Source organism: Halichoeres trimaculatus, unplaced genomic scaffold (genome assembly GCF_033239565.1).
Source record: "Halichoeres trimaculatus isolate MK-OKI-2021-1 unplaced genomic scaffold, fHalTri1.1 fHalTri1_scaffold_5, whole genome shotgun sequence".
Lineage (NCBI taxonomy): Eukaryota > Metazoa > Chordata > Actinopteri > Labriformes > Labridae > Halichoeres > Halichoeres trimaculatus.
In genome coordinates this window covers 23,894,014-23,920,487 of record NW_027437183.1, presented here as the reverse complement: position 1 = coordinate 23,920,487, position 26,474 = coordinate 23,894,014, and the positions used below count along the sequence as shown (strand labels likewise).

The window sequence follows — 26,474 nt, the reverse complement described above, 5'->3', positions numbered from 1 at the left end:
ACAGCAGGAACAGCAACATGGGCAAACTCTGGAGACAACAGGAGCACCACCGATCAGCATTTAGAAATATTTGTTGAAACCATGCATTTTTTTTAACATCTTTTGCCTGCTCCTCTATAATATAAAATATGTAAACATGAAGGATTTTTGGTCTCTTTCATAGAGCGGTTGTTTCCTCTTGGTCCACCTCAGGAGGAGAGAGTACAGGGTTTTTTTTTCATAACAACTAATGAACATTTTCTTAACTTTCTTAAGTTTTAGCCAGACAGGTCTGTTTTTATGGAGAAAAGTAGATCAGTGTTTGAATTTCTTTGCAGAATTTCGACTTTGTCAAATCCAGCAAAAATCACATAAACATTAAAGCTGAAAGTTTTAGATTCTGATTTCAAAGCAGCCATCACTCAAATGCAGTCCTTTGTGATGTGAATGGACTGAAAGGAATATGTATATTCATCCCTTGTACCCTTGAACTCAGAGTTATGACTAATGGATACAGGATTACAGTAGCTATACAGCCTCTCCTTTCTCTGACAGGGACAGTTGGTGGATTTTAATGGTGGGAACAGGAGGGGGCTGAGCGCAGTCTGGTTCCTGCGGGGGAGTCCCGTCACCGAGGATGCAGCAGCAGGTCTGTTTAAAGCTTTTACTGCAGAGTTTGGCCACTTTATCTCTGCTCGTCTCGGACGGTACAGACCCTCTTGTGTGGCCTCCAGAGAGGACCCTCCACTCTCTGCTGTCCCTGGAGGATGGGGATCTGGACAGGGCCATGGAGGAGGTTGGACTGAGCCGACACGGAGCCCCTCTGCTGTCCAAGGCCAAAGAGAGGGACTGACTGTGACCCTGTGTGTGACCTTGACCCGCACTCAGATGGTGATGGTGTGATCTGGGAGCTATTCTCAGACAGTGAACTCCCAGTAAACTCTGGAAAGCTTTCCTAAACTCCTGATTAGAGCAGGGGTAGATGATGGGGTTGATGCAGCTGTTGAAATAACCGAGCCAGAAGGTGATCTTGAAGACTGTATCTGAAGGTCTGTACGCCGGAAACATTGAGCCTGTTGGGAAATAGAAAACAGTAGAATGATCAACATGACAGCAGATGGAAAGACATAGTCCAACTGATCCATTTTCTAAGTTTAGACAGTTTAATATTAGGGCTAGTTGTGTGGGTGCATCAATCATGTGTTATTTGTCCCTTTTGCCACACCATAGTTAACCTTTTACAGTGTATTTCTGTTTCCTATTGTTGCTGTGATGGGAAATAGTTACTCCACCCTGCTTGTGAATCATATTTCACATTAAAAACCTCCCAGGCACTGTGATCCAGCTCAAAGTTGTGCATCATGTGCACTAGTCAAAAGAGAAACTGGCTAAGATTAAGACTGATCTTGACCCATTATGTGATCAACGTAAACAGGCTCATGCTACACTGTTACACAACCTAATCTGAACTCCACGGATTCTGGTGTCCCATCTTAAGAACTTTTCTTGAATATGTGGCACAACAATTGACGCCTCTATGCTATTTTTGCTGTTTGGGGGGGGGGGGGGGGGGGGGGGGTTGTTCCCTCTTTGCCAGAAGGCGCATTCTGTGTTAATGAAAGGAGTCAGTACCCTCAGTATATGACTTAAGCTGCGTTTCCACCAAGCAGTCCGGGTCGGTTCAGTACAGTTTGGGACGGTTTGGTACAGTTAAGCCTGATCCCTTTTGCGTTTCCACAGCAGACTGTGCCCTCTCATGGTGGGTGGCGTGTAAGCCACCTTCCGAGAGCGGACCAGTTCAGTCTGGCACCCACACGAAAGGGTCCCAAAAAAGTGGGACGGTTCGTCTCGGTTTATAGGGATCTGTCCCGGGATGAGTCAGTGGAAACGTCGCAAAAAGCTCCCCGTACCGAGACAAACCGAACCGGTCTGCTTGGTGGAAGCGCAGCTTAAAAGATATGGGAGGTCATGTGTCTTGTCCGTCTAGAGAAGATTAGATATACCATCAGAGTTTGCACCAGGATTTTTTTTGACACTTGGCTACTGTTTATATCCTATGTTGAAAACATAGTGGTAACCAATATGACCCTGTACTGACTGACTGGCTGAATTTTTGTTGGAGACCCAGTTTTCAGGAAAAAGAAAGGAGCCATTTGTCCCTGACTGTCCAAGGTTGTTTTCGTTCAATGTTGTTCTTTTTGTAATCCCACCTGAAAAAAAGCCTTTGGTCCAAAAAAAAAAAAAAAAAAAAAAAAAAAAAAACTCCATCTCAGCTCAGCTGATGAGAAACATGAAAAAATGCACTTTACATCGAAGGAACCTGTAACATCCCTGAGGTACTCTTAGTTTGAGCTGCCCCCTACGAGCGAAGCATTCATGTGCTTCTTATCAGACTGATGTTTGCTGTCATCTGTTTGTTGTGCACTTGTGTAATGTAATGTGTAACAGTTTAGAACAGTGTAGTTTAAATAAACAGTGTAGTTCACGAGATAAGCAATTTGAAGCAGATTTCTTCTTCTGGATCATGGTTTTAGATCCCTGCAACATTTACTCAGATAATTATTCTAAAAGTAACTCTCATTAAGCAAATTCAAGTGAATCAATTTCATTCTTAAATCAATTGGCTGATGGGTTGTCAACTTTTTTCAGACCAAGAACCCCCTAATTAAGCTGGGACTCCTGATTGGTTGAACAGTGACAGAGGCGAGTCTTCCTCTGTCTTAAGGAGCTACAAGCGAATGCTGAAAGGTAACATCTTTGGTCCCTGTGCATCCAAGACAATAACCAGAGGTACCAAGAAACAAAGTAAAAGACTTAGTTACCTTACTTAAGTAAAAATTTGGGGTATCTTTACTTGAATTGAGTAAATAGTTTGTAGCCGACTTTTTACTTTTAGTCCTTACATTTTCAGGCAAATATCTGTACATTCTACTCCCCACATTTTAGAAATAGCCTCGCTGCTCCTGTTTCATTCCAGCCTGTCGTCATTCAAAATAACACACACCAAAAAAGTGAAAACCTTTCCTAGAATCGCTGACTTTGCGTCATCCTGAAAGAGTCAATTTGATTGTGGATGGATGAGATATAAAACCATTCCAACACCCTATTGGTTTATACCAGGGGGCAACATCTGGTTAGTAAAAATGAAGCCTATGAAGGAGGAGGTAAAAGTTGCTGTTCGTTGAGACTTCCCTTTAGGCTGGCTGCAGAAAGACCGGAAATCACAGACCCACACACCCATCCATACAGCCTGGTTCAAAAACACAGCTTGGGTCTAAAATGCTGATTTCACTATCGGCACACACTGTACGCTGAGTGAATTTTTTTCTAACTCAGCAGTTTAGAAGTTATCAGGATCGTTTGATTTTCCAATCAGAGACACAGCTCAAGTCACGCAACCAGCGAGCGCCCTGTAGCTGCTTGAAGAAAAACTCACAACCAGCATCATAACGAATGTGGCTGCATCCGCCGATAGGGGAACAGCAGATGGGCAACATTGCGGAGGCTACATCCATGTTTTATACAGTCTATGGTTTATTCGGGATACATCACTCCTGCATGTGACACAAATCACGCCACACTCAGCAAGGACATAACGAGGTAGGTAGCATAGTTTGAAGATGTCTGTGGCAGAGCAGGAGGGGGTATGAAGGCTATAGGCCCCTGCCTAAGCTTTTGGCCTTAATGCCCCCCCACCCTTGAAGTTACTTTTGCTTTCATATTGTGAGTAGTTTTTGAAATCTGTATTTTTACTGTCCTACTTAAGTAAAAAGCTTAAGTTGATACTTCAACTTCTACAAAAGTCTTTTTAAACCCTGGTATCTATTCTTCTACTTAAGTAATGAGTGTAAAAACTGTCAACACCTCTGACAGTAACATGAGTAAATATTGAAATATTTGGATATGGATATTTGAATATATAAAAAATTGCCCAACCAACCAAATGTGTCACAGACCCCCTGCAGAACTTCCACAGACCCCCTGTTGAAAACCTCTGCTTTAGATTGTTTACATGAACCTTAATGACTAGTTGGGAGTTCAAAATATGCAAATGAAATTGTGCTTAATCGTGACTTACATTGAAATTCAGTGAATAATGTGAGGTACATTAGGTTACCTGAATTATTGTTGGTGGAGAACACCTGAGGCAGGTTTTTTCTGCTTTTCCTCGGAGAGTTTGTGATGGACGCCCACCTCTTTCTCTCACCAGGGATTTAAGCCAGCAAGTGGCAAGACAGCTGCATTCCTCTATCTCTCTTAGCTTATTTAAAGTGATGAATGAACTGCTCCTGTCAGCCACCGCCATAAATAAAGTCTCATTCTGTGGGAAACATGACCGCAAACAAGCTCATTCTCCAGCTAATGAATCCACCATGAGTGTAAGATTTAGCTTTGATAACTTAAGTGTTCGCCAACCTTCCTCTCCTCTCCTCTCTCCAGCTCTGCCTTCTCCTACCAATGTTGTCACTTCAGGCTTCAGAAAAACAACATGGTAGCAGCCAATTGCCAAGGGCACCACGTTTGCTGACAGCAAACCAATAGGTGATGTCACAGTGGTCACAGCCATTATTTATTTAGTGTATGGTCAAAACACTAACAGTTTGAAATACTGTGAAGCTTTAAAACTGGAAGTGAACACCTGCTGCCAACTCTTAACACCCACAGCTGTCAAACATCACATGTAGCTTTTACCACTCATGCTGAGTGCAAACAGACAACAATATGACCATATTTGTTGGGTTTTTTTTTCAGCAGCTTTATAATAGTTGATGAAAAACACAGTGTGAAACTAAAGACTCAAAAACAAGGAAACAGGACTGTGTCGAGTTGGGAAGACTTTTTGCCTGTTATCTAAGAAGCTTCATCTGGCTTCTTGTTGCTAGGCGCCGCCCTGTTGGCTGTGGCTGCCTTTTGCATCAGCTCTCTCTTCTTTGTCCATTTCTTGTAATTTTTTCGTTTCTGTTTCGTAATCTTTGTATTTGGAGTGGATCATTACTTTGTATGGCTCATTGTTGGTCATGGACACCAAACTTTTTGCGGCTTCAGCGATGTTTTTACTACTTTTTCTCCTGTGTTTGTCTGGAGATCCTCCTTGTAACCATGGCTGCATTGTTTACATGTGAACTCAGCTGTTTGCAGCCTGTAGCCTGTCAATGCTAACTGGTGTAAGGCCTGATGTCTTCCCACAAGGTGAGGAGAAGGAGGTGAGGACCACCTGGTTCTCAGGTGTGAGTTAAGAAGTGACGACGAGGACCTGGCTGTCCATCCATCGTTATTGGTGTGACGGCCCCTGAAGCCGTCTATGCTTGTGTGTGGCACTGTTGAGCTGCCCTGCTCTCTCTTGTAGGTGACGTCTCGGAGGAGGTGGAGTTGCATGATGGAACAACCTGAAACACCTGGCCAGTGTGAGGGTTGGGCCTCCTATTTCTTCGAGCCCGCAGGGGGGCTGCGGTCTAGTGTGTGTGGACTGTTCGTCTTGCTGGATGTCTCTGCGCAGCTGGGTGATTCTCATGAAGCTGCAACAAACATGTTGGTTATATTTTATGATCAAAACACGTTACTTTGATAAGTTATGATATTTCCTACAAAGAGGGTTAAGTGGGCAGTAGGGCTAAATGTTTTTTTTACACCTGTAATATGATATTCAGAATTATTTAACAAAATATCTTTGTGAATTCTCATTACCCAAAAGATCCATTATTGTATTGTTCTTTATCATCCCCTGAAAATTCTGTTTTGTTAAAATAGAGCAAAATTGCACAGTATTGTGTAAAAACATTTATATTTATGATCAGTATAGTTATTTATGGTGTATAGCATCACACATATATATTGATTTTATTGAAAATTATTGTGTCCGTACAAAAAGTTCCTCATTACCGCAACTGTACTTCATCTGCCTATAAAAACTGCACTGTACCTTTAAATTGACAAGCAATCCCTTGATGCATCACTTCAGACAGAAGCTTCAAAATGGTGACAAGGTTAGTTGCTCTCTCTTTTCTTACATGATGAACTTTTTGAAAATGTCTTTAAATTGTCCTCTTGTTACACTGTTGGTTATCATTACCGATACAGGTTGATAATCTGTACTATTGAAAATATATTACATTATTTTTGTCTGAATGTGAAGACAATTTAGGACTTCAACATGTGGCAAAGGTAGTGTTTGTGTAGCATGTTAACATTTTGTGCTATATGCCAACTTAGCTAAGAGTGCCTCATTACCGTTGCTCATATTTCTCATTACTGTGTACTTTAAAGGCGCATAACAGTAATGAGAAGTTATGTTGTGGTAATGAGATGCTCTTCCTATAGTTAGAGTATAACATTAAATGCAAGTATGTTATATTAATTTAGACCTCAAGATTTATAAATGGACAGTTGATGGTTATTTAATGAATTTTTATTGACTTCCTACAGTACTTTGTTAGCTTATAATGTCTCTATGTATTAACTATATAAGTACTCAAATTGTATTTGCACACTCACTCTGCCTTTTTAATGATCGTGTTGAATGGCTTTTGTGACTGTTGCAAAGACTGACCAACGACCAGCGCAAGAAGGCAGCAGCCAAGCTAGGGTTAAAAAGCACAGGGAGAAATTATATGGGAATCCTGAACTTCTGGAAGAGTACAGAAGAAAGGAAAGAAAGAGGTATTTTTAGTTACAGGAAGGATAGTGTGTGCATGTGTGTGTGTGTGTGTGTGTGTGTGCATGTGTGTGTGTGTGTGTGTGTGTGTGTGTGTGTGTCTGTGTGTGTGTGTGTGTGTGTGTGTGTGTGTGTGTAGGTGTGTGCGTGCATGTGTGTGCATGTCTGCTTGCTTCAAAGATGTCTTCTTGGGATGAGCGAGTACACCCATTGATACCTGTTAAACCAACTAAATCGAATTTAAACAGAATGGATCTGAACCTGAACCCAGAGGTGCTGGGCTCAACCTAGGAGTGGGTGGTGCTTGAACAGGAAGTTGTTCATTGAAGCCTAAAATTGTTATGTGATGATCAGAAGTGTCTATATTTGTTATTTATTTGAAAACGTCACAGAAATTGGGAATTTATTTTTTATTATAAGCCAGATATATAGGAAATAGCAGCAACACATTTTTTAGAATTGAATACATGAACTTAAACAATAAAAAACTATCCATTCAGAATTCAACAAACTATAGTGGAAGAATACTCCAGGAAAATTAAATAATATGTATCTGATACTCATTTCGGTACTCGCTCAACCCACATGTAATCACACTAATTATATTTCTGCTCTTGTATCATATCCACATTTTTTGTTACTGTTATGATACTGTTGATATTATAAAATGCTTGCAAAAATACATTTTCATAATTTGACTTGTGGTACACATATGATTACTATTACTGACACCCTGAGTCACTGAAGTTTTATTTTTTGTAGATATCGAAAGCGCAAGTCTGAGGGCAAACTGAAATCTGCAAGTGACCTGGATGCAAAAGCATTAAAAAGACAACAAAAGCAATGGAGAAAAAAAATCTGCTAAATATTACAAAAAACAAAAGACCTTCGAGGGATGTTCCAGATCTCACCCCACCCTCGATCAATGATGAGACAGCTGTTGAGCCCAGACCATCAAGAAAGGTGACAGAAAATGGAGAAAATCAGCACGTTTGAAGCTCCCTCACCAGTTCACCCTCAAAAAACATCAACACCAAAAACAAACAGGTCTGCTGCATCCAGGTTGAGAGGCAAACTTGAAGAAAAAAACAAAGCACTACAAAGGAAAGACAAAGAAATAGACAGGCTAAGAAAGCAAGTAGAACGAATGAAAATGGGAAAGGAAGCAACAAAAACAAGAAATAAGCTGATAAAAAATGCCCGTTCAACCATCAAGTGGAGGCAGCTGATGAGAAGTGCGATCAGAACCTTCTTTCATCATGATGATGTATCCACCATTGTGAACAGTAAAGCAGGAGACATCAGGCGCGGTGGGCAGGTGTTTAGGAGACGGTTTCTCTGTGACACTAACAAAAACCTTCACAAACGTTTTCTGATAGAAAACCCAAGCAAGAAGATTTCTCGTGAAAGAGGGAACATGAAATGCATGTACAGGCAATGCAAAAATTGCAAAAGCAAGTCATTCTCCCCAATGTTGGATCCAAATACAAGAGACAACATTGTCCAGTGGAAGGAGTGGGTGAGCAGGTCCACACCCATGAGTAAGGAGGGACAAGATGGATCAACCATTGAAATAAGACAACAAGTCTGGAAAAATGCTCCGCCTCCATCGAGAAGTCTGGTACTTCCTGGAGGACATTAAGCAAGTCATCCCAGAGCCGATGCCTGCAACATCTTCTGCTCGTCATTTTTGTGTCTTGCCTGAGATTTGGGAAAAGCACTCAAAGGCCTGAATTGAATGAAGTTGGATTTAAATCAGTTTTAACATTTTATTGTTCAGAATTGTTGTTATTCAGTTATGTAATGTCCTGATGACCTTTTGAAATGAACTCATTCCACCATCAGTCATTACCGCAACATAAATTCTCATCCTCCGTAGCAGATTTTTCATTACCGTAATGGATGTAAATTGGAACATATTTTTATATTTTTATTATTCAGAAAAATAACTTTGTTAATTTATTATAAAATGTTTCTTAAATGCTCTCTGCATGTGTTTTCTGGAAAGTATTTCTTGTTACTTAAGAGAGTATTTCAAAAATGTGACTCTAAAATACCTATAGTATATCAGTAATGAGATATCTGTTTTTGAATGTTATTTAAAAAAATAAAATATTGCTATCAATGCACTCTGCTGTTTATTTACTGTGCTCATTTGTGTTAATGTGAAAAAATAGGGTAAAAATATTTTTTAATGAATGGTCTGCTTTGTCAACTCAGCATATCGGTAATGAAAATTATTCTGGATCATGCTAGTATAAAATTGGAATAAAACTGAATTTAATTGTTTTCCTGGTTAACTTCTATCAAAAAACAAAAATTCATATTCTACTTCAGCCAGTAGAAACAAAAAGTCTGCCAGTTTAGGTTGTTTATATTTTTGGGTCACTGTGACCCTGTTGGTGAGAATCACCCAGCTGCGCCCAGGTCGCTCCGACCCCAGACGTGAACAGGATGGACTTTGCTTGTTAAAACAATAAAAAACAAACGTAGTAAACCGGTTTAAACCTTGGAGTTGTCTCCTTCATTTTGGTGCGCCTGAGAGCCGGGCGTAACATTGGGAATGTAAGACTTATCTCTAATAAGATGGACGATCTAGCTGTGCTAACCCAGCAACAGAGGGAATACCAGAGGGCAGAGTAGCATCATGCCATTCACAGACATGGCTAACAGAGCTAACATCAGACACCAACGCCACATTGGAAGAGCTTCACCTGCTGTGAGCAGACAGGATCCAGGAGACAGAGATGGAGCATGACTGAAGAAGCTCAGTCCTGGACCCTGTGGAGGTGGAGGCTGGCTGAACTGGAGAATGATGGACAAGCTGTCATCATCTATTTTCTTATGGACCTTTTTGCACTTTCTATACACTTTCTTATTTTTGTTTTCTTGATTGCTGCTGTGACTTCAATTTCGTTGTACTTGTTACAATGGCAATAAAGTTATATTCTAATCCGTTCTATTCTATTTTATTCTATTCTATTCTATTCTTCTTGGATGAGAGGTGAAATGTCTTCCCAACTCCACAAAGTCCAGTTGCCTTGTCTCCAAGTCTTCAGAATAACCATGACCTGGACGAATGGGAATGTGTACAAACATGGACAAAACAAATGGCCATCCTTAGTGAAGCCAGAATTGTTATAGCTCCCCCTGGTGAATGGCATCTGTCAAGTCTTTTCACCCACCTAATCCATGTTATCAGATCTATTAAACATGAGTCAGGCTCACAGCAGATTTATACATGTTTGAAGCTTGGTACAAAAATAGTCTCCCATCTGAATAGCTGATTTTCTAATGGCACACTCCATAAAGGGGGTAGAAAATGTTTCTTACTTGGCAGTTTGGAAGATATTAAGAAGGCAAGTTTGCCAAATCAGAGGCACCTCACAGCTTACTGACACGCAGGCACCTCATTACTATTAGTGAAGAGGCTCCAGGCCCGCCTTTTTCAAATATGGTCTCTGTCAACAATCTGCTTCAAAACTCTGTTTCAGAAACAGACGGGTGACACCATGGAGACGACGAGCATTCATTTTACACTCCATGGTCAGACTTGAAAATTAAAGTGGAAATTAAATTGATATGCATCAAACATGCTTTATGTTATCAAAGTTTGTCCTTTCATTACCACGTGTTCTAAGATGTTGAAAAGATGATTAGTTGACAGCTCCTTTGACAAATGAGGGCCCCTGCAGTGTTCATTACAGAATAAGCTGAGGAGCAGAACAAATAATGAACATTAGAAGAGACACTGAGCTTCTTATAGCTGTAAATGTCAGCTTCAAACTATGAATATCAGACAAGAATCTGATCTGCTAAGGAGTGTACCAACTTCAGGATCTTCAACGTTTGATTGGTGAGTTAAATGTGTCTTGGTTAGCAGAGGGGATTTGACGTCTGTCCTGTAGCTCCTCTGGCCAGATCACCGTATGTCAGTGCCTGTCGAGGTTGCTTTATGGCATCTCACAATGGAACGAGCAGGGAAGGTTCATAATCAATATATAGTGAATGGTTGACGGATAGTATTTATTGTTACTTCTTTCCTCCGAGCTTTCTGTAACTGGATAGAAATGCATGCATGCCTATAGTTTCTGCTCCTTTTTATGAGATGGTGTCCCTTGAGATTTGTTTGATATTATGTATTGATTTTTTGGGTTGTGCAACACTTTGGTCAGCAGTCATTTTGAGTGTTATAAAGTAGAAGAAAAGTAGAAGACGTGTGAAGAGAAGAAACTTACTGCTCATGTTAAAACTTAAAAAAAAAAACCAGACTGAATGGCTCATTTCTCTGTTTGCATACCTTAGAGGAAATAATTTGTTTTTTTCTATCTCAGCAGTTAAAGAGATATTATCATCCCAGGTTTGTCCAATCAGAGGCACAGCTCAAGTGACTTTTCACGTTTAGCACCCTGTAGCCAATGAAAGGCTTTGCTATTCTGTATCAGGAACAGATGGGTGATACTGATACTGAGACTATGTTTATATATTACATAGTCCATATGTTAGACACACTCAGGTATTCAGTTCACTCAATTTACCCACAGACTCTGTGATCCTGTGTTTTCCCATGTTAAACACGCTATAGTCAGGTAAAACTGTCATAGTAGCTAGGTATTGGCTGGCCCAGAGTGTCACACCCACTGTGGTAAAAGTGTGGCTTTTAACCGGGGGTGTGTTTGTTTTGGAACTAATTTTCTTTGTTCAAGACAACTTTTTACCAGATATGACGCAACGAGGTAAGGTATTTATCAGTGCAGTTATGTTACCCTGTTGTTTCAAACGAGACAACAAGCAAACGTTGTCAGTTTGTACTGTACTTAAGTAGCCTGCTAATTGTAGAGCTACTAGCAGCCTGGTGCTGTGAGATGAACCAATAATGTGTAACATAAGTGAATCCTGTTAATGTCCTACCAGTGCTCATCGACCAAGCAGAGCTAACATAACCTCACTCTTCATTTTATTGATAGACTATTAAGCTTAAACAGACCACTGCAGAATAACTGCTGCCTGTGGGTTAGAATGAACATTATCACAAACAGCTTAGCCTTAGCTTGTAGCACTCTCCGGTTTCGCTTTCTTTGCTCTTCTGCCCTTTTTCTGTCTGACAGTTAGTGTCCATCAGCAGAGAAAAACAGATCTCTCTTCTCACTTCATCAGCTGGCGTGGTTTTGTCAGAGACTCTGATATGGCGTGAATCAACCTAGATCCTGACCTGATCAGGAAGCTACGAAAAAGCTACGAAGCAGCATTTCGAAATGACCCAAATTGGCGCTGATAATCTCATTTTAAAGTGTGGATTACGATCGGGGAATATATCTGGGGGGGGGGGGGGGGGGGGGGGATTTTCAAGGTCACTTTCAAACTCCTCACAGCCCCTTTAACAGAAAAGATCCACAGATGTTGTAAAGAGAAGAGTTTTAAACACCAAGGAAGAAAAAGTTTAGTTCACATGTTCAGGTACGTGAGAGTAAAAAGACACTTGAATAGAGACAAAGCAGATTAAAGCCTGATGGCGTGTTATCATTGTCTAAAAGCAGTGAGCCGAGAGCTGGCATGCAGGAGGTCTTAACTACAGCCAAAATTACCGCCAGCTCCACCCATTTAATTTTTTTTATTACTGACTTAGATTCATAAATTAATTTTAACCACAAAATATTTGGGATGGGACTCCAGTACCCTGTAAAACCCCATGTGTGATCAGTGTTGTGAGAGAAGCAGATTTCCATTGATTCCACAATTTCCTCTACCGTGTGGACAAAGTTGAATAAAAATGTTGATCTAGTGCTAGAGGTTAAACAAGGAGATCACCCAAACTGATCTCTGGGCACTTTAAATATCTGCACCACAAATCCAATCATCCAAAAAATAATTTCTGAGCTAAAAACAGGACCGCTAACCTCTGTGGGGTTTGTGAGAAAAGACTTATCGGGAATATTTACCAGGTTTCATAAACAACAATCAATCACAGCAAAACACACAGACAGTATAAAGATATATCAGTTTGAACTAAATGTTGTCTTTCATTTAATCATCCTGCTCACCTGGCAAAAACAATGCAGATTAGACTTTTAGAGCTTTAACTACTTCTCCTAGAGTCTATGGCATTACAGGATGTGTTTTTAATGAAATCTGCAACTACTGAACGAAACAAACCACTGCTCTTATTTACATCCACTTAAGACAATTTAGTTTAATTGTTTCTTCCAGTTTCCGCTCAAAATATCTCTCCATGCTTGCCATCAGGGTGAGGGATTTATTAAAATTGCTGCCATAAATTAGGCAGCTCTTGATTAGAGGAAACACTCAGCAGAGAGCGTGAGTTGGATCTGAAATGAAGAAGCAGAGAAAACGGCTTAACAGGCCATTTGCATGCAGGCCTGTTTATCAGTGAAATGTAGGTGACTGTCCACGTCTCCAGCAGCTTCCAGTGGTCCAATAAAATAATGAAATGGCTGACCTATTGTGTGGCTTCAATAAATCTTTCTATCTCAGCTTACACCTCCATTCAGGGGTAGAAAAGGAAAGGAAGGTGCCATGTGAAATGCTTTATTGGGTGAGCTGTCGCCCACAGCTAAATGTGGGCTGACAAAAAATACGACCCTGATTTAGAAATGGATAAAAGGAAGAGGTGGAAAGAATCTAGCAGCAAATTATTTTGAGCCCAGCTCTGCAGCTTATACATTTAATCCTCAGCTGGACCCAAAAGAACAACTCTGTCACTGATGCTGTCGTCAGAAGATTGTGTAACTCCAACTGTGACAAACTTGACACTAAACAAGTCTTGGGTCGCCACTTCTTCTGTGAGAACTTGGAGAATTACATGAGACTCTTTCCGTAAGCATTTCACTCACACACACACACACACACACACACACACACACACACACACACACACACACACACACACACAGACACACACACACACACACACACACACACACACACACACACACACACACACACACACACACACACACACACACACACACACAAACACAAAATTTTGAGAAGTTGTTATCAACACTGCATGATTTTTTTTCATTTGGGGAATTTCATGCAGGGACAGTGTCATGAAATGAAACAGGTCATAAAAAGGATGCTGCTGAAAACACTGTCATCTTTGGAGATATCTGATGGAACAAAAAGCAAAGTCTGGCTCTATAATGACATTTTTGGTTCCTTTACATCAGTGCTATGAGTAAACAAACCTATTCATGGTATCAGCCCACGAGTGTGGAAAGCAGACTGGCAAAAAGAAAACAGTAGAGCAGCTTCTTTTTTTATTGTGTACAACAATCGTGCTGGTCACAGGATACAGACATCATCCTCACCACCCACTCTCCTCCACTGAGCTGTCCTGACTTTGACCTGCTGTGTCCCGCAAAAGTTTTATTCAGAAAAAAAACAAAAAGGTGAAAAACTTTGAATATCTTGGGGCAGGATCGTCATTTCTGTTAACACTCGCAATGCACCCTGGACGTTAGAGGAAATTTTCGGTAGTGCCTGTGTGAATACAGTCAGAGACACATTTTTGGTCAGTAGCAATAGTAAACCATAATGCTGGGTACACAACTAAACAGAAAACAGCTACAGTGAGCGTGATTATTTTGGAGGGTATACATTAGAGGAGAAAAGCTCATTCCCCTATACACTGAACATGGGCTGCCTGAATTATCTAGCAGTAAGGGATAAATAAGTTACTGTAAGAGAGAACCGCAAATGATTATTGGCTCAAAATCTACCTTTCCCTATCACTGTTGTGCAGTTAGCTTGCAAGCTTTAGCCCGTGAAAGAATCTGTTCATCAATAATTGGTTAAAGTAAACAGTCCTTGCAGCTAATCAGAAAGGACATTCACCGTCTGTACTGCCAAACAAACCAGTTTTCTTCTTCTTCTTCTTTGTAAAACCCAGTAAATTTACTGTTTTCTCATGAGACGAAAAAAAACCCCCCACAATTTCCGCAAATTTGACAAGTCATGCTTCAAGATGCATAAATCACCTCCCCCTAACTAGGGGGCTATATAGAAAACAGTAGAATTCTACAGTTCTACTGTTTCATTTATGCAATTTCATTACATTTTACATTTGCAGACACTTTTGTTGAAAGCAATGTACAACACAAGCAAGAATTCAGACAGGAGTACTTCTTGTACTACTACTGCTTCCAGGTGTGAAATAAGACCTAGTTGATGCTAATATTTAACCATAGCAAAACAGGGTGAGAAAAACACAAATTTAAAGCTGCATTTCTAGATTTTGAGCCACCTGGGGGCAGTAGAACAAGTTTAAAACATTACATAAGCTGTGTCCCAATTCAGGGGCTGCAGCCTACGGAGGCTGGATTTGAAGACTGATTACGTCACAGCGGTGCGTCGGAGGCTGTCCCAGTACGGAGGCTCCTCCAAATGCGGCTGACGAATCCGTCCTCCGTTTCAGGGGCCGCGAAGGACGGGTTCGCTGAATCCTTCATAGCCTCACATATCCCAAGATTCATTGCGCATGAACACTGAACTTAATGGACACGGCCAAACTACAAAAGGAGTCCTTTTTTTATCCAGATATGAAGGATATCTGGCAACAACTATGTGATTGTGTTTCTAAAACGTGGAAGAATATTTTGTTTTTCTGTGTGAAAATGTGCTGTTTGGGCTCCCATCAAGTAATATCCTGAGGAAAAACAGTTCTTTATAAATCTTCTCATTATTATATAAAAATATGTCCATAAATGTAAATTCTCTTGGGAAAAAACTTACTTGGAGTTTTTTTTATTTATTTATGTATTTTTTACAGGGAATTCAAAAAAGACATTAAATCATTTCAGCAGCTTTTATTTTATACTTATTTATTTATCATCCCCCCAGCACTTGATCAAATGTTGAACATGTACGTTGTTGCCTTACTCTCATGTAAATGGTAGATCTATACTCTATCAATAGGGATAATAATAATTCAAATGATGATAATGATAAAAATGATGATAATAATAATGACAATAATTAATAACAACGCAAAGTAATAAAAAGATAGTAAAAATCATCCTGTTTTGAATGTGAGGTTTTGGTTTACGTGTGTTTAAAAGTAATGAAAGCCTGACAGGTGAGGGCGGCGCTGAGTGACGTCGAGGGTAACAAACAGGAAATGCTTCGTAGACCAGACTGTCTCAATTCAGTTAGGCCTTTGCGGTCTACGCAGGCTATAAAGGCCGGGTCCTCCGAAGGCTACAGCCTCCGTAGGCTGCAGCCCCTGAATTGGGACACAGCTATCGAGACATTTCTGTAATTGAGGTCCTCCGAGGGCTGTGAAGGTTAAAGACTCAGTTTCCCATGAGCACTAGCACTCACTGTCATGAGGATGTGAGTCTTAGCAAGGTGTTTGTTTTGAAGCAAATGAATGTAAAGCAGAAAATGTTCTTTGTTCAAGACAACTTTACACCAGATACAAAGTGACAAAGTAATGTATGTACTGAAAGTTAAGTAGTGCTGTAGCTTGAAACTCTCCAACCTCAACCTCACCAAGCAGAGCTAATGTAACCTCACTCTTCATTTTATTGATAGACTCTCAAGTTTGAACAGACCACTGCTGAATAACTGCTGACTGTGGGTTGCGATGAACATTATCACAAACAGCTAAGACAGTGTTTATCCCTTGATTTATCATTCCCCCATTTAGCTTTCTTCTGCTCTTCTGTTCTTTTCTTTTTATCCAGTCCTGCTCCAGTGTCTGCCATTACCACAAAATTAGCCCAAGAAATTGTTCTCATCAGAGAAAAACACAGATCTATCTTCTCAGTGCTACACTTTGTTGGCTGGCGTGATGTTGTTACAGGGACTTCTATGTGCAAAAAATCAATCATTCCAGTCCTGGAAACCCAGACAGAGAAACTAAGAAATGACATTTAGAAATAACCTTTTTAGGTGCAGATAATCTCATTTTAAATCAGGGATTACAATCAGACATACAAAAGAAGTGAGACTTTTTCAAGATCACTTAGAAAGTCCTCACATGAACTTTAAGTACCGTTATCATCAGGCAGGCATGACAAAATGATGAAAAATCTGACCTTTGTTGATATTTTCTTGGATTTTTGCCTTTGATTAATCAGGAAGTTCCATGAATATGAAAAATGTCTTTTTTTAAAAAAACATGGCTAAAGTAGCAACTATACAAAATCTCAGATCTCTCACACAATAAACATGAACAATATAAAGTTTACAACATGGGGAACATTGTCTGTTGAACAAATTATTCATATTCAAAGTGACTTTTAAGGAAACGTTATATCTCTTTAAGTACATTTTACATTGTAATAATAAATAACACTTTTAATCTGTTGAGTGAAATATTTTTTGATCATTTTCTATAATATTCCAAACCAAAGTGTATTATTGTGTTAAAGGAAAAGGCTGTCCCAGATCTGTCAAATCTCTACAATAACAATAGAGGGAAATAGTCAGAAGACTGCAAGTGGTGCTCAGTTAAGCTGAAAAAAGGACAGGGAGACAGGTAAGCTGGGAAATTTCTCAGCATCACTTTGTAGATATAAAGTTTGCCCATGTTGCTTTTTGTCATTTATTAATGATGTCCACCTCACTAAATCATAAAGAAGGCAATAATGGTAATTAAGGATTCTAACAATAGAGATGAAATAAAATATACACCAAATCAAGAGTCCATAAAGTGTCTGTGAATGCATACATATTAACTATGTCACCATAATTAATCACAGACAGGAATGACGCTTCCACAAGCATCTTCCTGGCCCTAATATCAAGAGGTGTAACTTTGTACCTCGCTGTCATCTAGCAGAGTGCTGCCGAGTGCGTCAGCACAACATAACATCACTTAGTTTGGTTGAAGGTGTAACAGATCACATCATGCCATGTGCGTACTTTAAATATTAAAAATAAGAAATGAAATAGCTCCACACAGACGGGGGCAGTTCAAGATTGAAATGTTAACACTAAAATCCCTGTGGGTGCTGGAAGTTATTTTTATATTGGAGGAATAGTGCTTTACACTTCCTGAAAGTAACTTTTTTAAATGTCAAGGAGTGTGGAGGACTTTCCATATTAGTTCAGAGCTGAAATAACTCACCTTTTTTAAAATAGGAAGCAATAACATATTCCTACAATTAATTTTTTTCTGCTGATAAAATAAAGTTTTCCCTGCAGGTTTAACTCAATGAAATGATTATGAGTTGTCCTGCTCTGCATGTCAAATACACGATGACTGCTTGATGATTCATTGATACATTTCTCATTTCCACGGACCTGCAGGTAGACTGCTGCCAGGATTTGTAAGGGATCACTGCTGAACCGAGGCTATTCTTCATTTCCCGGTCAGATAAGGCCTTCAGCCAAATGGTTGCATCTATATTTACAATCATGAGACCATGGAATAAATAAAAGCCCCAAGGGAAATTGTGGGCACACTGTGGGCTGTGCCATATCTCATATTATCTTCACAGATCTCCTCTCAGTCTCCTCCATACTGACACCAGCACATACAATGGAGCACTGTCATCAAGCAGTGTGAATTCCCCGAAGCTCGCACTTCATAAAGCTGGGTGATTCCTGAAGAGGACCATCACACGAGGTATGACAAGTGATGGGTTATTTTTCATCACTGGCTGTTCATTGTGAGCCCATGAGAGAGAGAAGAACAGGGAAATGACTCTCCTCTTTATTTAATAGTCTGTGGCAATAAGTAGGCATCTGAATTCCATGCCTTTTGTGTACAGACAGTGGAGATCTGGAGGCTGTCAGAGATCTGAAAGATTAATAAATGCTATTTTTAGAGCTTATACCTAGATGGCTAAGCCTAAGCGTATACTACGCTGCTCAAGAGACCACAAGGTTCATCAGAATGACTCTAACCTCAGTGTGCCCCCACAGAGAGTAATTCAATTAACATGATCGAACTATTACACTTCCCAGCACTTCAAAACCTGGACATCTATGAATAGCTCCGCTAATCAAATTGAAACAGAGGTTTAATAGCTTTTTAAAGTGGTCAAATTTGAGTGCAGTCCATCAGATAAATGGACCTGTTTTCAAGATGTAATATCTGCTTTATTAAGTGTTGCACACCTTCAAAGAAATTGTCTTGTTTTGGTAAATACACGTTTTCTTTTTTTTCTTTCTGTCTTTTTTTTTTTAAGATAATAATCTTGATTTTTGGGTGATAAAAAAATACCATTCCCATTTGTGTTTCAGTGTAAGTTTGGGTTTTTTGGGAAAGTTATTTCTCCAGACGGTGAACAAATGGAAACACCTAACAGCTCTGACAAATGGCAATGACACATGCACAACAGCTTGACTTGTTTTACCTTTGCCTTTTATTTCTTCCCCATTCACTGAGTGCTAAGCTAAGCTAATCTGAGTCATTAAGCTCGTTGCTAGTTATAGCTTAATTTTCTCCAGGCATGTAAGATATCAATCTTCTTGTCTCACTCTTGGCATTAAGAGAATATATTTTCTACTATAAAGGTGATTGTGACCTTGGGGAGAGCTGGGAGCTGGATGTACAATTATCAGAAAATCCGATCTCAAGCACTTAACCTTGGCTGGGTACTAAGGCCCAAATTGCTACCAGAGGCATAACCATGGAGCTGTAGATCTGTGTAAATGAGTTATATTATATCTCAATGAGAAGGTTTGTTGCCTCTGCCCAAGTGTTTGAATCAAGTGAATGTTTCTCAGACTGGACCTGACAGGAAGACTGAAGCAGTGTTTATCAGCACAATCAATTTGACCATTCATGAAAACAGTCTTCATGTAAATAAATATCTAGTGACACGTTTTGTACCATATCAATTTCTTTTTTGTTTGTGACTTTTCTCAGGAAATTCTGTGGAGCTCTCAAAAACATCTGGCACAGGACGTCAACAAATACTGGTTTGACATGAATGTGACATTACTCACCGATGGGAAGCACCAGGAAGAAAGGCAGCCAGCACAACACGAAGCAGCCAACAACAATGCCCAAGGTCTTGGCGGCCTTCTTCTCTCGTGAGAACTTGAGCAGACGCAGGGCAAAATGAGTGCGGCTCCGAAGGGCATCATCCTCTGATACAGTGGTGTTTCCTCTGTGTATTCTGAGTATTACACACTCTGAGTCTGACTTCTCTGTCTTCTGGCCTTCCCTCAAGCCCTGGCTCTCTCTGTGAGCAACCACATAAACTCGGCAGTACATGACCAATATGATGGCCAGAGGAAGGTAGAAAGAGCCCACAGCGGAGAAGATGGCGTAGCCTGGCTCCTCTGTGATCTTGCAGATGGATTCGTCCTCAGGCACCGGCTCCTTCCAGCCAAACAAAGGTCCAATTGAAATGATGATGGACAGAACCCAGAGAAGCATCACCGCCAGCAGTGCCCTGCGTTTTGTCATGATTGTCGGGTATCGCAAAGGGTAACTGACTCCAATATAGCGGTCAACTGAGATCACGCAGAGGCTCATGATGGAGGCAGTGCAGCAGCACACATCCACAGCTGCCCAAACGTTGCAAAAAGCTCGTCCAAACACCCATCGATCCACAATCTCCAAAATGGCAGAGAAGGGCAGTACAGTGGAGCTTATCAGCAAGTCTGCCACAGCCAGATTTACTATGAAATAATGTGTGACAGTCCGCAGGTGTCGATGACAAACTACTGAGAGGATTACCAGGATGTTCCCAACAACTCCAAAAACAATAAGGACACCAAGCACAGGGCCAAGAACCACAGCTTTGACCACGTTAAACTCTGGCACTAAAACCTGGCTGCAGTTAGAGCAGTTCTGTGTCGGAGGAGCAGGGGTCATATTGTCCAGCACAGGAACCATCTGTTCAAATACTTAGCTGATGCCCGACACTGTCCTGTGCAGCAAAAACAGCCTGAAACACACACTCCGGCTTTGTAAGTTCACTACAGGAGAAAAGGGACATCAGGGCATTCTCATAAAGGCTATTAGAGTAATGATCACATTAAGTCAGCCTTGTCACAACATAATTTGAATGATGACGCTGCTGGCAAATGAGCCATTATGCTGGCAATGCATCAAGGAAATAAAACTACAGGATACATGCAGTCACAGAGAGATATGTGTTATATATGCAAACACAGCCTACTGTGCTGAAATCAGGTAATCCATCCAGAAAATGCACCTCTTACAAAGATGGTCTTAAATGCATTTAGATGGCATCTAAAGGTGTGCACATCAAGGAAAATGTTTGCATATTCTCCAAATGTCTGCAGTTAGGGAACAAAAAGTCCATAAGCTTCTTGTAAAATGTTCCTCAAGACAGTGAGACGGCTTTCAGGGTAAGATGGAGAGCAATAATGAACACTCAGGCTCCTCTTGCATCCAGTGACAGCATCCAGGGTGCCTGTGAAAAGAAAGGCATAAAAAATAGCTTTGAGAAAATTGACACATACATCACATTTCTTAAAAACACAAAAGGTTCATCCTTGTTCTGTCTATTGTTCCATTGTTTGACTTTTTCTCTTTGTCGCTTTACCACGGATCAAATCTATCAAGACTGTAGACAGTGTCTGAGTCACAGTTGCTGTCAGATCAATGTGACTAAAGCTTCATCGTATCGACTCAACACAAAGAGAGGTTGAGGGCTAAAGAAGCTGATATCAGGGGCTGATTAGTTGTCTGCTTTATTGTATTGTCTGAGACACATCGTTCACGGAGAGTGGTGACATTTTTCTGTGGTTTCATGCTGCTCTATGATCTTCAAAAAAAAAAAAAGCACAAGAACATAAGACTGACCGTGCTCTTAATCCTTTTTCCAATCAAGGCTCTAACACACCGTGACCCCCTCACAGGTTGAGGTGAATCTATACACAGTGTAATGGTCTGACATTCACCAGCAGGTGTTGTGTGCATTCAGGTGTAGTTTTATTGAGCCTTTAATCCTGAGTGGTTATAAAGGGAAGGCAAGTTTGACATTTTGAAGAATAAGCTTATTTGCGCCGTGCTACCACTTTTATCTTAAAATGTAAATCTAAAGCTAGCAGAGAAGTTGCTCTTCTTAGAACAGTGTGAAGGAGACAACAGCTAGCATGACTGTTTGAAAGCTAAAAAAATGGCGTACCAACACCTCCAGAGAGACAAACTTATGTGACATGTGTCAACTTAAAACAAAGCCACCAGTGTAAAGTTTTACATCCAGTTTAATAAAAACAACATTATCTAAAGCTGAACTTGAGGGGCCTGTTGGGGACATATCATAATCTTTTGCAACCGGAGCTAGCTGCCTATCATGCATTCATTCATGATGCTGATTTTAACTCAATGGCTGCTGTTTTTTGGCTTTATTTTGATTTTTAGTGTAGCTACGTAAAAAAAAAAGTTTTAAGATGTGAGTGCAAACGTTTTTGACTTTGTTTCAAATTCAGATTTTGTTTTTTATTGTCAGTTGAAGCCATGTAGCTCCAAGTCAACTTGTGCTAACTTTGTGCTAGCACTAACTCCACTGATGCACAGTTGTATACGTTGTTTGGGTTTTCTCATTTTGCTGCATTGGACATTATGCTTAAAATGTCACACTATTCCCCCAACATTTGTAGAGATTTTCCCCTGCAGAGGCAAGAGTCATGCAAATACCTTCAACTTTTGTTTTATTAATGCTTGACATTTTAATGTCAAGCATTAATATCACTCCACTGCATTCAAGGTAAGCAAAGCAAAGGGAGAAACTCAGTAACTCAGGCCAGTTTGTAATTGATGCTGTATTGTGCTCTGGTCCTCCAGCACTGCTTGAAACTGCAGTGACTGTTTGCTGAATTTGGTGCATTATGTTTTGGCTCTTCTGTACTTTGACAGTAAAACAATGTCTTGAGCTCATGCAAGCTCCTCCTCTTTGACAGATGTGAAATTAATCTCGTCTTTGCGGATTACAGACGTTTGTAATGTCTATGTTCCTTAACCAAGCGTAGATTAGACGAGACTAGAAAAAGTAGTGCGAGCATGTTGACGTATTTAGGATTTAGTTAAGCTGCTTTTTTGGAGACTAAATTAAAAGTGTGCCTGAGTTGTCCTCTTTTCTACTGTGTGTTTCTTATGTATGTATCTATGTATGTATGCATGTATGTTTATATGTGCCTTCATACCCCTCCCCCATCTATCTATCTATCTATCTATCTATCTATCTATCTATCTATCTATCTATCTATCTATCTATCTATCTATCTATCTATCTATCTATCTATCTATCGCCTTCACTATACAGTCTCTTTAAATCTCCAGCTCCCTCCTGTACTTCACTGCTTCTCCACATGCTATTAACCAATGGCTGACCTTTTTCTCCGCGCCCCACAAACCCATGTTGCACACTGGCTCTACTGCTGTTAACATGTCTGACAGACTTTTTTTTTTGTCTCTGGTCAGCACTTGTGCTGGCACAAAGCAGCAAAATCCTGCATTTAGCAGCCATCATAACACGGCACCCGAGAGCCTCTCTTTTCCACTCAAGGAGAGGAGGGAGATCTGTGTGTGTGTGTGTCTGCCTGTGTGTGGGAGGGAAGCATCTAAGGTAATTACAAAGGTAAGACTAACATGTTTAACCACAGGAGACTTGAAGAAGCTCATTACACCAACATCATTTTACATATTAGAGGAGATTAAGTTACCTCAGATTAAAATATTAAATGTCCTGTAGAATTAAAGTTGTTTGTCACTGTAATATTTAACACACTGTGTAAAAATGAGCCACAGACAATAAGAATGCTGACAGCTTGGTGATATTGGCAGAATCCATTTGGTTATTTTAATCCCTGCGTCTCTCGGTAGTTAAGATATTTCAGGTCGTGCTGGGCTGCAGTCACTTATGTCAACAGTAATAATTCAGGGTTTGTTTTGCACCCACTTGCTTCATTACATTCAAAATGAAGTGTAATGGAATTGCACTGGCTGCTGCTGATTTATATTTATATTGTTTTTACATTACATGTGTTTGTGACAACTTGATCAATCAACAAGGTTAAAACAGAAAGATTTATAGTAGAAATCTGGTGAGACTTTCAATGAACCTGACAAAATAATTCATTTTGCTCTCTATATGTGATCTCAAGACTTAAACTCTTTATTGAAATTAATGTAAACAAATACTGAAAATAACCACAATTATATAAGTTTCATGGTGGAAGACCTTTGAATTCATCAAATCCTGTTAAGAGAGCTGAAATCTGAGTCAGGCTGAAATAAAGTGAGGTAATGCACGGTTGTTTGGTATGCATCTAGTGAGCTGATTAATATTCTGAGTCACTCATATCTAAAGTGGGTATCATGCACTGAAAGAGGGGTCAACCCATAACAAGTGAGTGGCTTCATAATGACAGGGCTGCTCAAGAGGAAGCTTTAGTATATCAGAATAACTTTGTGTTTACGATGTTACTGAACCTTGGTGTTTTGGGAGTTCTCCACCATATAATAGAAAATACATTACATTTTACTTTTCTATTAAATTCAAAAATAAAGAATAAAATATAAAAATATTAAAAGATAAAACTGAACAAGAAATCAAACTGTTCTAACATCTACACCTGCAGCATCTTTGTGTCTGCAGGTATTCTTATTAGTCAGGAGTAAACATCACTCCTGGCTGAGAAATAAACTCAGCCTTCTCACCAGTGTGCTGAGTGATTCCCTGCTCTATAAGCTGAGGACACTGTGCAAGGACCATATGTGACACCTGACAGGGAGAGGCGTCCACCTTAATAAAAAGACTGAGGCATGATGGACAGCCAGGTGCCGCTGGAGACTCGAGTCATGTTGTGTGTTACACTCTAGAAACTACATTGATGTATCTAAACATAGTCCTCTGCTGTGAGAGAAACAGCAGCCTATTATTCGGATAGATCAGTGCGACCCAGCAAAATTACCGCACACAAGAACCTCCCGCAGAATAGTAAAACAAAAAATAATATAGAATATATATGATAAATCTTAAGTAATAAATTCTTAATTTAATCGAATTATTTTTTTTGCAACCTCTGAACTTCATTCTATTTAAGTTTAATGTTAACAAGTTATTTATCTTTTTTCCCCACTTCAAAGTCTTTTGACGTGGTCAGAAACAATGAGATCTATCTAAGACCTCTATTACTAGCGCAAACCGCAAATTGAGACGCGCGTCTGTTGGATGAGATGTAATTAAAATGAGAAAATTAAACTTCTCACTCTATTAGCATTTTATAAAATTGAATCATCCAGCACTTACCCAACTTTTTCTTTGTAAGCTGTTTCACATCCCGTCGTTTTCCCTGAGCAACAGTCTCAGGCGGTTTTTGAGAGCTCACTCCTCACGGACGGTGGAAAAGCCGAGCGCGCTCAACGCGGAGAGCCCTCGCGTCAGGCAGCAGACTATAAATGCCCGACCTTCAGGTGCTCCAAATCTCTTCAGATGATGTTGAGCACCAAGTGAGTCACTGCTTTCTCTCTCGGAACCACTTTGCCCCCCGTTACAGCCCCACCACCCCCACCCCTCCTGCAACCATCCTCATCCTCATCCTCTCCCTCACATCACCTCATCCCTCCTTCAGCATCACTCCCTGTGCGTCATCACAACCAGTCACTGTCCACCCAGGATGGCTTTTCATTCACAAATGTTTCATTAACGACCGTCTCACTTTGGCAACTGTCAAACTACCAGACAAGGACACACCAGGGTAAAGTTTTATTATTCGAGTGTCGCTGGAAGTAATGCTTCAGGTAGCAGACCAAAAATACACCTGGGATGAGATTATCATGCACTAACGGGAACCCCATGAAACACTGCATTCATATACCTTACTCAAATGTCTCAACCATTCTCTCAGCTCAAGTAACTCGTTTTTTATTGAGCTATTGGAAGAGTAAATTAAACCTTGTGTAACAAATCCAAACAGTTTATTTTAAGGTTATTCTTATTAATCATCTTCTCACTTTTACATAAAACAGCCCCCTTATTTGCATTTCATCCATCAACATGATTTAAGTAGGCTAGCACAATTCAACCCTGCAATGACTATGGTTGACATTTGTGGTTAGGACCTCAGTATTTCAGTACAACGTACAGATAAATTATGTCTGTCAGGATTACCTCTATTATGCATCCATTTTCCTCTTATTACACTTTATAGGGTCCCTCTCCCACCGTATGTAGCCACATCATAGTCTTCTTACTTCTTGCTGCTGCCGTGATGGAAAATAATGACACCTTGGTGTTTTTTGAATGGCTCATTTCACTTCAAAAACGACAAGTCAAAAGTGATGTACACCAATGGCTACTAAAGTAGCCTATAAACTAGATCCACCACTGATGAGCTCAGCATAACCAGTCTGATGTCAGCAGGCAAGCACAGAGGACTCTTTTTGGGGAATGTGCAAACTACCACTTCATTTCAAATCTTGCTTTATGTGTTTGCTAACAGGCTGCAGGCTAGTCTACAAAGAAGAAGATTTAACACAGCAAATTTTCATTATGTTCCACTGTTCATTTACAAACTCCCATCTTCACCAAGCAGAGGTAACGTAACCTCACTCTTCATTTTATTGATAGACTGCTCCAGTGTCTGCCATTACCACAAAATTAGCCCAAGAAATTATTTTAAGCAAATAAAAGGACAAATCTTGTTTCTCAGTGCCAAACTTTGCAGTACAGCATGGGGACTTTTGGTCTACCTGGATTGACTCTTGTTTAGTCTCACTGAAAAATAGCATTCAGGAACTTCTGGCGCTAATAATCCCACTTAAATCAAGGATTATGAGCAGACAAATATATAAAAGAAAAACAATTTCAAAGTCACTTGTAAGGTCCTCTCAGGGACTGTAAAGACTGCTTTTCAGTTTATATAATTCAAAATAATGAATGGT

At 40.1% G+C, this 26,474-nt stretch overlaps 1 protein-coding gene across 1 annotated transcript; it reads right to left on the bottom strand.

Moving 5' to 3' along the window:
- adra1aa (adrenoceptor alpha 1Aa) lies at window positions 1–25,050 on the bottom strand. Its single transcript, XM_074670673.1, has 3 exons — window positions 24,841–25,050; window positions 19,556–20,997; window positions 1–1,052 (listed from the first exon to the last, which is right to left on the bottom strand). Exons 2-3 carry the CDS (start codon window positions 20,451–20,453, stop codon window positions 508–510), a joined length of 1,443 nt encoding a protein of 480 aa, XP_074526774.1. The 5' UTR covers window positions 20,454–20,997; window positions 24,841–25,050; the 3' UTR covers window positions 1–507.
- Window positions 25,051–26,474: the final 1,424 nt, after the last annotated feature.